Source organism: Camellia sinensis, chromosome 3 (genome assembly GCF_055761805.1).
Source record: "Camellia sinensis isolate YWXY chromosome 3, ASM5576180v1, whole genome shotgun sequence".
Classification (NCBI taxonomy): domain Eukaryota; kingdom Viridiplantae; phylum Streptophyta; class Magnoliopsida; order Ericales; family Theaceae; genus Camellia; species Camellia sinensis.
The window spans coordinates 194,392,334-194,406,324 of NC_138963.1; the positions used below are offsets into that span (position 1 = coordinate 194,392,334).

General features: G+C 34.0%; 1 protein-coding gene and 1 long non-coding RNA gene across 2 annotated transcripts; both read left to right on the top strand.

The window, feature by feature from the left end:
- Nucleotides 1–6,982: 6,982 nt before the first annotated feature.
- On the top strand, nt 6,983–8,277 carry LOC145821235 (uncharacterized). Its single transcript, XR_014363264.1, has 2 exons — nt 6,983–7,321; nt 7,991–8,277. It is a non-coding gene; the product is annotated as an uncharacterized LOC145821235 (long non-coding RNA).
- Nucleotides 8,278–10,302: 2,025 nt separating this feature from the next.
- On the top strand, nt 10,303–12,338 carry LOC145822131 (cytosolic invertase 1-like). Its single transcript, XM_082918730.1, has 3 exons — nt 10,303–10,410; nt 11,063–11,134; nt 11,994–12,338. The coding sequence occupies exons 1-3, from the start codon at nt 10,303–10,305 to the stop codon at nt 12,204–12,206; spliced, it is 393 nt and encodes a 130-aa protein (XP_082774856.1). The 3' UTR covers nt 12,207–12,338.
- The last annotated feature ends 1,653 nt before the right edge of the window (nt 12,339–13,991 follow it).

The window sequence follows — 13,991 nt, forward strand, 5'->3', positions numbered from 1 at the left end:
TTTAATTTTGATTCCATGATTTATAATTTAGAAAATGAAATATGAAAAAAATTATTCTTGTGCACTCTTTCTCTAACCAATTCTTTCTCTTACCCAAAAACCTAGCCATCATACATTATACTTTTTCTAAGTCATTTATGTCTTTCTCGCCCTATAAATATTACATTCATGAAATGATGAAACTCGTTATTTTACAACTTTTTTTATAGCGATCCCGGTTATCCCTTTACTGCTCTGTTGTATTCCGGACTCGGTTCCGTGAAGTTGGTAGTGGCATCTATCTTGTTGTCGTCCTTTAATTCCACTTGATTGAGTTTTAGGATGTTTTGAACAAGGTTGTTACAGGTTGGTTAGACCTTGGTTTCAATTCCTTGTTGTTCAGTTTTTAGGCGATCCGCTCGAGCGGGTCTTCTTGCGCTCGAGCGAGGATTGCATACCTCCAGTATTTTGTGTTCCTGCAAAACTTCTGCAGATGTGAATTCTACGCTCGAGCGGGTTTCTTTACGCTCGAGCGGTGGCGCTCGAGCGGGTTTGTTGGCGCTCGAGCGGGTAGTACCTTCTGGGTATAACTTCTGGGAGGGGGAAATCTACGCTCGAGCGGACTGGTTTTCTCGCTCGAGCGGGCCTTATTGCGCTCGAGCGTGTCCAGATTTTTGTTCTTGACGCTCGAGCGTTGTGTTTTCCGCTCGAGCAGGAATGTCGTATAATAGAGGGCAACTGGGCATTTTTGAATCACTTTTCTACACTTCCTCTCTCTCTTTTACTTTCTAAAAAGATATTTTGAGAGCCTCTCTCTCTAGAAACTCCCTTCTCTCTAGGGTTTGATCTAGTTAGAGTACTTTCCTTCCCTTTGCCCTTTGTAAAAGTTGTGTTGATCGTCGAGGGCTTCGTTTTGATCCGTGAATCTTGGAGTTTGGAGCATTTTAGTTTTCTACATCTTCTCCTCTTGGGCTCCGAATTTGAGGTAGGGATTCCTACTCACTTTTATGGTCCTTAACATAGATTTTTTGTGATTTTGATAAAGTGTTGAAGTTAGGAAATTTTGGGACTTAGGGTTTCAAAATGTCAAAGAGGGTTTTATTATTTTGATTCTAAAATGAGTATTTTGGGTTTCAAAATAGTGGTATTGAGGTTGGTTGTTGATATTGGGACCTTTGGGTTAATATCAAGAGTTGGGGGTAAAAGCCCTAATTTGTTGTTTAAAATTAATTGGTATGATTAATTTAAAAAAATTGTGAACTTATGGAATTGAGTTGAAAATAATGAAATTGGCTCATTATGTTGTGAAATGATGGAGTTGGATTTATAAATCGCTCGCTTTTGAAAACATTGATATTTTATCTGTTGGAGCTTTTATTATCTGTTTAGAAATAATTGCTTGGGCTACCGGTGGAGGGTAGTTTTGATTGTTGTAGACAATGCATGATGATTAGGCAAACTAAAACTAATCAATTGGATATGTCATAGTGTATGACGGTTGATAGAATACATTAACGTTATGTATTGATTAATTGTGTATATGACCTTTGTGTATATATGCATTGTGTGTGGGAGGAGATAGGGGATGTACTCCACGGTTTAGGGGAAGATAGGGGATGGACCTCTAAACCGGATGTTGTTTGGGAGGAGATAGGGGATGGACTCCACTGATACAGCTCGTATGCTTGTTAGATAATGTGTTGATACAGCTTATATGCTTATCATTGGAAGTGTTGATGTAATGCCCCGACCCTTTACACGTCATCGATATTGTCCGCTTTGGGTCACGCCCGCACGGATTTGTTCTTCCCAGTGGGTCACCCATCCTAGAACTACTCCAGCCTAAGCACGCTTAACTGGGGAGCTCTAATAGGGATTTCACCACTTGGGAAAAGGCCTCGATGCTATATAAGGGTCCAGGTTTTTACTTTTATAGCCCAGAAACTCCCCCTCCATTCCCGATGTGGGACACCGGGGCCTTACAATCCACCCCCCATAAGGCTGCATGTCTTCGTGCAGTAGCCTGCCAGCTCGCAAGCCCGCCCACATGCACCGAGAGACGCTAGGGGCCCACACTCGGTACCTCGGAGAGTCGGCTCTGATACCATTTGTAATGCCCCGACCCTTTACACATCATCGATATTGTCCGCTTTGGGTCACGCCCGCACGGATTTGTTCTTCCCAGTGGGTCACCCATCCTAGAACTACTCCAGCCTAAGCACGCTTAACTGGGGAGTTCTAATAGGGATTTCACCACTTGGGAAAAGGCCTCGATGCTATATAAGGGTCCAGGTTTTTACTTTTATAGCCCAGGAAAAACCTGGACCCTTATATAGCATCGAGGCCTTTTCCCAAGTGGTGAAATCCCTATTAGAACTCCCCAGTTAAGCGTGCTTAGGCTGGAGTAGTTCTAAGATGGGTGACCCACTGGGAAGAACAAATCCGTGCGGGTATGACCCAAAGCGGAAAATATCGATGACATGTAAAGGGTTGGGGCGTTACAGTTGATACAGCTCATATGCTTGTCATGGGAAGTGTTGATATAGCTAATATGCATATCTGTTGAAATGTGGATATAGCTTGTATGCTTATCTGTTCAAATATTGATATAACCTGTGTGTTTATCTATTGTAAAAATGGAAAATGTTTAATATGAGTCTTGGTCTCATATAAGTGGTTGGCCAGGTTCTGAGCCATTGATGGGAACTGTGAAATTGATAAGAAATAGAAATGGATTATGAATTGGTTTATGAAAATTAAACATTTATCAATTACTAACGTCTTAGTCATTGCTCATACTGTGTTTAGCATATCTTTACTGGGCTGTGGCTCACCCTATATGGGAATATCATTTTCAGGTACAGGTAGCATGCCACCTCCAAGGACATAGCTTGGGACGCTAGAGGCGGACACACTTTTGTTGTCTTATTTGTTTTGATGTATTACATGTAAATTCAAGCCAAGGGCTTAATATGTAACCGAGTTAGTACTCTCTTTTGTAACCAAGTGTTAACTTGGAAAGCTGTAAGCCCATAGGGCATTTGCTTTTGTTGTTAACATGTAATATTTTTTTGGTAATGGAACTCTGATGAATAGAAGAATGTGGAGTTTTTATATATCAATGCATGTCTTTATTGATGGGTTTAAATGTTGTTTTTTTGAGGGCGTTACATTTTTGTTATGAGACAATTTAGAGGTTAGTTTATATTAGTCTATTATATTATTTAAACAGACTATTTCATCTTTTAGGTATGCCATTTTTGTTTCTTCTTCTTCTTATTCTATATATATTTTTTTAATATTTATTATTTATGACCATCTTTTGTTTTTATATTTCATATTTTGTGTGTCATTTCTTCCTCCTCTCTACCAACCATAATCTGTTTTTTGTTTATAACTATTTTTTGTTGGTTAATATTGCTTTACTAGAATTTTTATACTAAAATGGCATAATAGGGCCATTTGTATAATAAAAAACATGTCACTCATTATAAAGTGATAGATCAAAATCCAAACAAAATCATTATTGATAAGTTTTTTGTATTGATTTTATATTTGTATATCATTACTTTTTTTATACAAATTTTTTTTTACTTTTAATATTTTTTGATATCATGATATTTGTTAATTGAAAGTTGGTGCACAATATTATTTCAAAGGCATATAATAGTTTTTCAAAGCTATAAAAAGAAAATATTATTTTTAATCTATTTTTTCAAAACTATTAAAGGTTAGTCAATTATTTAATTATTTATCTTTAATATGTGCAACTTCTCTCTTCATTTATGGTATTTCTCTCTCTACTCCACTGTGAGTTCATATATTTTTAGAAAAAAATCATATGTAATTTAAAATTTTGGATATTTTTATATAAGAAGTTAAAAAAATAAATTTTGAAATTTAAAATATAGCTATCACTACAAGAAAACTGGGTATATGAGACGGAACTATTTGCGACGGCACACTTGCCGTCTCAAAAAGTCACTTTTTGCGACGGCAGAAAATGCCGTCTCAAAAAAGCAGAGTATTTGCGACGGCATCATTTGCCGTCTCAAAAAAGCAGAGCATTTGCGACGGCACTAAATACCGTCGCAAATACTCTCATTTTTTGAGACGGCAAATAGTGCCGTCGCAAATGCTCTGCTTTTTTGAGACGGTAAATGGCGCCGTCGCAAATACTCTGCTTTTTTTAGACGGCATTTTCTGCCGTCGCAAAAAGTGACTTTCGTGTTTTTTTTTTAGTGAATATTTTTAAAATTTTAAATATTTTTTTTAGATGTACCTTACTTAGATGTATCTACAAAATAAAAAAATTATGAAAAAATATTTTTAAAAATTAATAAATACATAAAAATACAAAAAAATGGATTGAATTATTGTATTTTTGGTATTTAGTGAATTTTTAAAAGATTTTTTTTACAATTTTTTTAATTTTTAGGTGTATTTATGTTAGGTGTGTCTACAAATTTTAAAAAATACTTAAAATATTTAAAAAATTCAGTAAAAACAATATAACACGGAAAACAAGAAAGTTTAATTTTCTCAAAAGAGTTTTTGGAAAACTCTAACCTAGCATAGTGATTGTGGTTTTGAGATGGCTTCATATATATACAGTCACAAAATGGTTTGAATAAATTCAACGGTATTTTTCTGTCGCAAAAAAAATTAAAAAAAATAATGTCGTCAACTCTTTTGATATACCATTTCTCTTTTCATTCATTTTTTCATCTTCCCGTCTCTCTGTCTCTATCTCTCTCTCTCTTCTCTTTATCTCTTTCACTTATCACTCTTCTTTCTATGTCTGCCTGTTTCTCTCTCTCATTCTCTCTGTGTCTCTCGTCTATCTCTCTTCTCTCTATCTCTCTCATTTCTTTTTTCTCTCTCTCTCTTATCTTTCTATCTCTCTCTATCTCTCTCGCTCATTTCTCTTCTCTTTCTGTCTCTCTCTTTTTCTGTGTCTCTCTCTCACTCATCTCTTTTCGCTCTATTTCTCTTTCTTTTTGTCTATCTCTCGCTTATCTCTTGTTTCTCTCTCTTTTTCTATCTCTCCATCTCTCTCTCTCTATCTCTTTTTCTGTCTATCTCTCTCTTCCTGTCTCTCTCTCACTCATCACTCTTTTCTCACTCTCTCTCTGTCTACTTGTCTATTTGTCTATTTCTCCCTCACTATGTTCGCCTTGTTCACTCTCTTACTCCCATCTTCTCTATTTATCGAGCTCCTTCTCGATTTATCGATCCACTATAAGAAAATACACTTTTAGCAACCACTTTGTCTATCTCTCTCTCTCTCGCTCATCACTCTATCTCTGTCTCTCTCTCTCTCTATCTCTCTTCTTTATCTGTCTCTCACAAAATTAAAATATTTTTAAAATATTTAAAAAATTGATTTGAATTAAGTTTTGAAAAGAGTTTTGAATTATCTGTCTTCTTTATTTATTGAGCTCCCTTTCGATTTATCGATCCACTACAAGAAAATGCATTTTTAGCGACCACTTTGTCTCTTTCTCGCTCATCATTCTGTCTCTTTCTCTGTCTCTCTATCTCTTTTCTCTAGTCGTCTCTCACTCATCTCTCTTTCTCACCACCCATCTTCTCTACCACATTTACCACTACTGCAAATGCCATTGAACTACCACCACTCTTCTCTTTCTCTCTTTCACTCATCACTCTTCTTTCTCTGTCTGTTTGTCTATCTGTCTGTTTGTCTGTCTGTCTGTGTGTCTTTCGTTCATCTTTCTTCTTTCTATCTCTCTCATTTGTCTTCTCTCTATGTCTCTCTCGCTCATCTCTCTCATCTCTTTTCTCTTTCTGTCTCTCTCGCTCATCTCTTTTTTCTCTCTTTGTTTCTCTCGCTCATCTCTCATCTCTCTATTTTTCTATTCTCTCTCTCGTTCATCTCTTTTCGCTTTCTTTCTATATGTCTCTCTCATCTCTTGTTTTTCTCTATTTTTCTATATGTCTCTCTCTATCTCTTTCTCTCTTTGTCTCTCTGTCTCTCTATATCTCTTTCTCTCTTTATCTCTCTCTCACTTATCACTTTTCTCTCTTTCTTTCTCTCTCTGTGTCTGTTTGTTTGTCTCTCACTCTTTTGTTTCTCTCTCTTTCTCTCTATGTGTCTGTCTGTCTGTTTGTCTCTCTCTCCCATTGTGTTCACATTACTCACTCTCTCCCTCATCGCTTCTCTATTTACTGAGCTCTCCACTACAAGAAAATGCACTTTTAGCGACAAATTGTGTTCACATTACTCACTCTCTCTCTCATCGCTTCTCTATTTACTGAGCTCTCCACTATAAGAAAATGCACTTTTAGCGACCATTTTGTCTCTCTCTCGCTCATCACTCTGTTTCTGTCTCTCTCTCGCTCATCACTCTGTTTCTGTCTCTCTCTCGCTTTCTCTCCTCTATCTGTCTCTCACTCATCTCTCTCTCTCTCTCACTACTCATCTCTTTTACCAACTTCACCTCTACGACTACCATTACTACTACCATTGCCACCACTCCACTGCCACCACTACCACTACTACCACTACTTGCCACTACTACTACCATTACCTCTCTTTCACCTCTGCCACTCCATTTATACTACCACTACCACAACTTCACTACTAATTTCTTTCGATATCACCACCACTACCACCATCTCTCTTTCACCTTTTTTTCATTAAAATATTTTTCATTAAAATATTGCCCCTACTTCTACCAAATAAAAAATAATAATATTTTTTTTCATTAAAATAAAAATGAAACAAATAAATTTTCAATCTTCGTAACTAAAAAAAAAAAATTTTTTTTTAAAAAATTCATTAACTAGAAAAAATATATATTTTAACAAAAAAAAAAAATTTTTGACGATAGCAACCCCAGTCTAAAAAAAAAATAAAATAAAATAAAAAATTAGACGGCGTTATTTTGTTATTTAAATTTCATTTTTGACCCTTAAAAATATATATATATATATATTATTTTTTTTTTGTTCCCGCCCCTCATTTTTGACCCTTAAAAAAACATTTGTGGTGTGTGTAGGGTTTTTATTTGAGAACACACACACACACAACACAAACACAACAAGCCGGCCGTCTCCTCTCCTCCTGCTCGCTCTCTGTCTCTCTCTCCATCTAGGGTTTCGCCTTCCTCTCTCTCTCTTTCACACAACGACGGCGCCGATCATCCGTCACCGCCGATCCTCCCTCACCGTCGCTCGTACCTCACTGTCGATCCTCCTCCCTTACCGCCGCTGCTGCCTCCCTCTCTCTCTCTCTCTCACAAACGACGTTGACGGTTGCTCGCCCCTCACCGCCACTCCTCCCTCACCGGCGATCTTCCCTCACCGCCGATTTCAAAGGGTATCTCTCTCTCTCTCTCTGTCGGGATTTCGGATATAGGGGGTTTTCATACACACACACACATATATATATATACACATCTGTGAGTGTATATAGGGGGGTTTTTGATCTGTTACATATATATATATATATATATATGATCTGTTTTTTTTTCTTCATCTGTTTTTCCCATACAGATCTGCCTAGTACTTCAATTTCTATCCTTTAAACTTTACATTATACATTAGCTTAGCATACATATCCTTTCTATTTATTTATTTTAAATATATATATATATATATATATATGAGTTGATCTTTTATTGAGTTTTTGATCTGTTACATATATATATATGATCTGGTTTTTTTCTTGATCTGTTAAATAAATATATATATAATTGATCTTGGGAAATATAAATAAATAAATAAATATATATATATATATCTGTTAACTCATGAGATCAGATCAGATCATCTCACACAAAATGTCCTAAAAATGAGGAAATTGTTGTGTTGTTTGTTTCTACACAATTTTGGTATTAGAGACCTACTTTGATTCACCGCTTGGCTTGATCAGCGAGGTTGCCTTCTTGGTTGTTTTTATGTTTAGGGTATCCTGTTAAATTTTTGGTTTGTAGGATCATATTTATACGAACCGTTTTTCTTAATTATTCTTTGGTTGGTTATACAGGTGGACATACAATGATCCTCTTTGGGCAAAGTACAATGCAAAAATGGCCGGAATGCATGCACCTATAGCAAAACCCAAAGGAAGCAAGAAGCTTAAGGATTGGGAGTCTCGGTGAAGCGGAAATGTTTCTTGTGCTGCCAAAGCACCCATACAAGTCCGTAACTTCTTTCTCTATGTTGTTTTTAATTGGATTCGCATTGCAACCTCTATAGGCTTTTACTTTGTTAGTGCTATTAATGTGTGAAAGTACTATTTTTGTCATTAATGTAGAACTTGTGTTACTGTCATCATGTTTGCAGTTGGTACTTTTGAAAGATGAATATTAATATGAATGCCATATATGCAAGTCTAGAAAAAATGAAATGAACTGTTTCCAGGAATGCATGGTCTGAAAGCATATTAATATATATATATATATATATATATATATAAAATATACATTTTAATATAAAAGAGATGATAAAAGTCACGCGGGAGCTAACCTATGGCCATGAGATGAGTGGATTTTCCGGTGAGATGAGCTCCATACAATATTACCTGGACCTGACTACATCAACACTTGATATTTGATAAAATAGTACCAATATAAAAAGATGTTAAATTTCAGAGTTTAATTGGCTTTACCAACTAGAGGGAATTGGACTCCTAATATTATAGCCATGTAATTTTTTTTGGACAATTTTTAATTGTGGAAGTGCATACCATATGTATTTACGTAAGTTATCTTATAAGATTGCGTAAGTTTTCACAAATGTAAGTTGATCTATAAAATTTTGAAAAATCACAATTTACGTATATTTGTGAGTATTTATGTAATTTTGTGAGGTAACTTGTATATATTTATAAGAATTTATACAAGCATATATGGTATATACTTTATACACCTAAATACTTTTTATGTACTTATTGTTGTTATTAATAAGAGCAATGAACGCAATGACTAAGGATGTAATAATTTTCTCCATATTATCATTAGACATGTCTTATTTTAAGATTCAAGCAATGGCTATGGATGTAATAATTTTCTCCATATTATGATTAGACATGTCTTATTTTAAGATTCATCAATTGGAATCTTATTTCAATATAATTTTATTTTGGTAATGACATGTAGTAGTTCTTTTCCATACATGAAGTTTTTCGTTCTATGATCTCAATCAATGTGTTGTTATTTGGCCATCTTTTTGTGTATTCTTAGGCTTTTGCAGGTGTGCTTATTTTATAGAAATCAAGCTGTTCCTGTGCCTCAGTAGTGATTCTGCTCATAACATATGGGTTTGGAATCTTATAGTTGTGATTGCTTTCTTAATTGTGTACATTAATGGTTAACTCACATGTCACTAGATAATTTTTATTTATTGCATTATATGCATCCCCCTAAACCTCTACGAAAGTACCAATCTGGTCAATTAATGATTGCTGCGATTATTTATCCGGGGCTTCGAGCCACAGTATAATGCTGCATTTTGACTTCAATATTTCCTTTTTTGTATCCCAGAAATTATGTTGTCCAATATATTATAGAGTTTAAGACCCATTCAGCTGCTGCCAGCTTGATTTCTCAGTTTGAAGGCCACTACGTTTACCTGTCCATGCAAAAATTCAGCAGCCATGTGGTTGAAAAATGCTTAAAGTTCTTTGAAGAGAGCCGCCCAAGAATTATCCATGAATTGCTTTCAGTGCCTCACTTTGAACAGTTGCTGCAAGACCCTTTTGCCAATTATGTCATTCAGTCTGCACTTGAACATACTAAGGTATGGAACCAACCAACACACACCTCTAATGTCATTAACTTGCTTCCATATTATCGACGTCAAGGAAAATGTTTGAGACTCCTAAAAACGTTTCCCCAATTTTATACCTACAATGATGTGGCATGATAAGTGTCAACTTTTAATTTGTTACACACTTGAGGTTCAACTCTCTTGTCTCATTATTGTGGGTCTCTAGCATTTTCTCCAACATTAATTTGGCAGGAAAATCTGAAAGTTTGGTGACTATTTGGCTGATTCTGGATTTTTCACATTGAAAATTGGCCAATTTTCTTAAAAATTCAGTTTCACAATCCAATTCTTTTCTTTTTATGTTTTTTGGAGAGCTTTTATTTGAATTTGGAAAAGGATATAAAATTCAGGCTTAAAGTTGGCCTTAGGCGCCCTTAGTTCAGGATTTCTAGATATGTCATACTTTTGGGTCAGGAGAGAGAAAAGAACCACCCTGTATCAGGATTTCTATAAAATTCATCACTGGGGTTTAGCTGGCTCTCGGCTGTGCTTACAGCTTGAAAGTGCTAACATTTTAAAAAATCTGACATGTCAGGTGTGCAATCATATTTGGCTGGGCTTACATTCGCATTAGTTGCTTCACCTTGCAGCACTCCTGTGCTGGCAACCCTGCTTGGATACATAGCTGAATCTAAGGTACTTTTAAATGTTTATTGATATCAATTTCCATCTGAATTATTACCTTTTCGGACTGCTTTATACTAGTCGTTCTGGGCCTATAATGATGGGTTAGCACTCTTATATGAAGCAAAAAGTCTGCCCAAGAAAAATTTTGAGACCCAGGAGGGGCCATGGCCCCCCTTCATCCAAACATAGGCCCACCCTTAGATCCATCTTTTAAGTTGATAGTTTGCATAATGTTGTTCTGATATTTTGTTCTGGCCCTAGATGTATGTATGACATGATACTAGGAAAGAAGTAAATAAGAAGTTACAGGTTTCCACTGCCTAATGAAAAAATAAAGATGAGTTGGGAAAAGTTTTAGTTGTTGACACATGTATGGAAATGTAAGCATGGGGAGACATGATTGGTTTTATGAGGTGTACCATTGAAGTATTATAACGATTATTCAGTGAATTTACTATCATTCCTATTTTCATGTCTTTGTTTTTCTATAGTTATATTTCCTTTTGATGTAATTTTGTTTATTGTATGTTCTGCTTTATTTTCTATTGTTTATTATTCAATTTTTATCTGCATTATTCTACTTCTTGACAGATAGAAACGGTGACATAAGTTCACTGTTCTCGTGCATATATATATATTCTCTTTCAATGTCTGATTACAGGACGGTGTTAATATCTTGGCTGTTAATTATGGTTCTCCTGGTGCATGTCCATATCCTCGGCAATTGAAACTTGTAAGTTTGGGCCAACATTTTTTTACTCTCTCTCTCTCTGTCTCATGGGTTATTGTGATTGCAATTTTACTGCATTTGTTGAGAAAGAATGCAGAAGCTACATTAGATGTCTTTTTTCTGATCTCTTTAGGCTGCTGCAGTCAACACTTCTCCAAGAGGGAAGAAGCTGACCCAATTAGCCAAACTCAAGTGTTTGGAATCGGTTTCAGGGCTACCCTACTGGGGGCTTATATCCCCTTAATAAGCTTGTTCTTAGAAAATATGGTATCTAACAAATTTTAATCTTGGGAATGATTAGATTTTTAACTTTTCAATTTTGATTGTGAGGTGTTGTGGCTCAACATGATGTTTTAATTTGTTATGAATTCATTTGTTTCAACGATGTACAAGAAAAAAATTCATATTTTTCAGCTCTAAAGCGAATTATATCAAATCAATGGAGTAGATAGGTCAGGAGGGTCAGGCTTTGGTTGGCCAATTATAGTGGTCCTTGGGTTCTGTATCAAACCTTCTAACATGACTGATAAATTGGTCAGGTTTTGGTTAACATTATGGTTCTTACAAAGATTTCTCAGCCTTACAAAACCCACTTGGAGCCTCTGTTGCGATGAGCATCCAGTTTTTATTGTTCTCCATGCTGTATGAATATTATTTGAGCATGTTTGACCCAATTTTAATTGAGCTTGGTCTGATCTAATTTTGGAGTTTTTATGGCAGCATGAACTGCATGGCACGGAGTGGTGCTTGCTTGAGTCTTAACACTTTTTTGGCAAATTGACAGTATCATTTCTCAATTACCACTTAGCTTGCTTTCATATATTAGATTATAACTTCTGTTTTTCAATTACATTTGGAACAGGGAATATATGGTTATCCAATTGAGATCCAGGCCCTTTTCTTTTTTGCACTGAGGTGTGCACAACAAATGTTAAAACCAGAGGGTGGTGGCAAGGAATTGATTGAGCGGATTGACAAGAGGATTACAGCCCTGAGCTTCCACATACAAAACTGGCTTGATTTCACTCAATTGAATATTGAATTTGAACATGTACAGTTTAATTATTTTTTGTAAAATATTGAATTTGATGGTCTAATCAATTTTTATTTTTATTTTCTGTTATGATTTCACTCAATTGAATATTGAATTTGAACATGTACAGTTTAATTATTCTTTGTAAAATATTGAATTTGATGGTTTAATCAATTTTTATTTTTATTTTCTGTTATGATGTTTTTGTGAATGGAATGTAAATAATCAGCTCTTAGAGAGTGAGAGACGGCACTACTGTCGGAAAAAATAGAAATTTTTAATATTTTTATTAATTTTGTTATAGGTTTTATTTTTTGCGACGACATTATACTGTCGCAAAAAATAGAAATTTTATTATTTAAAATAGAAATTTTATTATTTTTTAATATTTTTTGCGACGGCATTACACTGTCGCAAAAAATAAAAAATTTAATATTTTTTATACTTTTTGCGACGGCACCACACCGTCGCAAAAACAGTAATTTTTTTTTAAAAAAAGATTATTAGCGACGGTATTTTTTACCGTCTCAAATAACATTTTTAGCGACGGTAAAATAGGGTCGTCGCAAAAAAGTTAAGAAATTTCAAACGTTATTAGCGACTGTACGGTTCCGTCGCAAAAGGTAAAAAATGCCGTCGCAAAACATTAGCGACGGCACTTACCGTCGCAAAAACTCTTTTGCAACCCCTGCAGTTGCGACCCCCCTATTGCCGTCGCAAAAAGTCATTTTGCCGTCACAAAAAGTATTAGCGACGGCATTAAGAGTATTAGCGACGGTATTTTACCGTCGCAAAAAATCAATTTTTTTGTAGTGTATACAAAACCATATCCTTTTAAATATAGCTATATTTATAATTAATTTTAATTTATCTATTACCTATCCTTATTTATATTATTATATAAATAAATATGTTGTGCGATAATCAAAGTTGAAAGTCCTAATCTATTGTTTTTCAAAATTTAAAATTGTTAAAATGCAAATGTTGTAATATCATTAATTTCTTCCTATTATAAATTTTATTTTAAATCTTATAAGATTTGTTCAATGACTAATATTCAATTTTTGTAAAAAAAAATTCAATATATTCCTTCCAAAAGTTAATATAGCAAGTCTATAAAATCATATTTTAAAACTCAAAATTATTAATATTTTTATTTTTATTTATTTTTGTTTTAAATAAGCATGTTAAAGTATAAATAGATATCCAAATAAATTATACTTATTAATAAATATGACATTAGTTTTAATTGTAATCACATCTCTTTATTGTCCTAATTCATTTTTTAACTTTTTTTTGATATTTTAAATTATATGTTACGATTACTTTTTCTTACTGATTAAGTTTTTAAAATTTCTTTAATTATTTTTCTTTCAAAAACCGATATGACAATTTTTTAAAATTCATATATTTGTATCCTAAAATAGTGAAATATTAGAATTATGTCATTTTTTTTATTATAACAAATCATAATTTTAATTATTAATTGTTAATTCCACAATTTTAAACTATTTATACTATATATTATAGTAAAGGAACATTTGAAATAAAACTCTTAAACTCATATATAAAATTTTATTTATGAGAAACAAAATATAAAAAAATTAAATATAATTATTATATTTTTAATAAATAATATATTATTTTATTCTGTGTATAGAACGGGTCACATGCTAGTTTAAATTTATTGAAAAGACTTTTTTTAAAAGATAAAGGAAGGCTCTTAGATTGAGACCCGATTGGATATATGTTTTTGAGAGAATTATTCTTCATATATCTTTAAAAAAGAAATTACATATATATGGAAAATTTTATGTCTTTAATTAT

Excerpts from the sequence above, each read along its gene's own strand:
- LOC145822131 (XM_082918730.1), top strand. The coding sequence starts at position 10,303 with ATGTCAGGTGTGCAATCATATTTGGCTGGGCTTACATTCGCATTAGTT. Across the intron at positions 10,411-11,062 it reads GATACATAGCTGAATCTAAG|GACGGTGTTAATATCTTGGC; the intron begins GTACTTTTAAAT and ends GTCTGATTACAG. Across the intron at positions 11,135-11,993 it reads ATCCTCGGCAATTGAAACTT|GGAATATATGGTTATCCAAT; the intron begins GTAAGTTTGGGC and ends CATTTGGAACAG.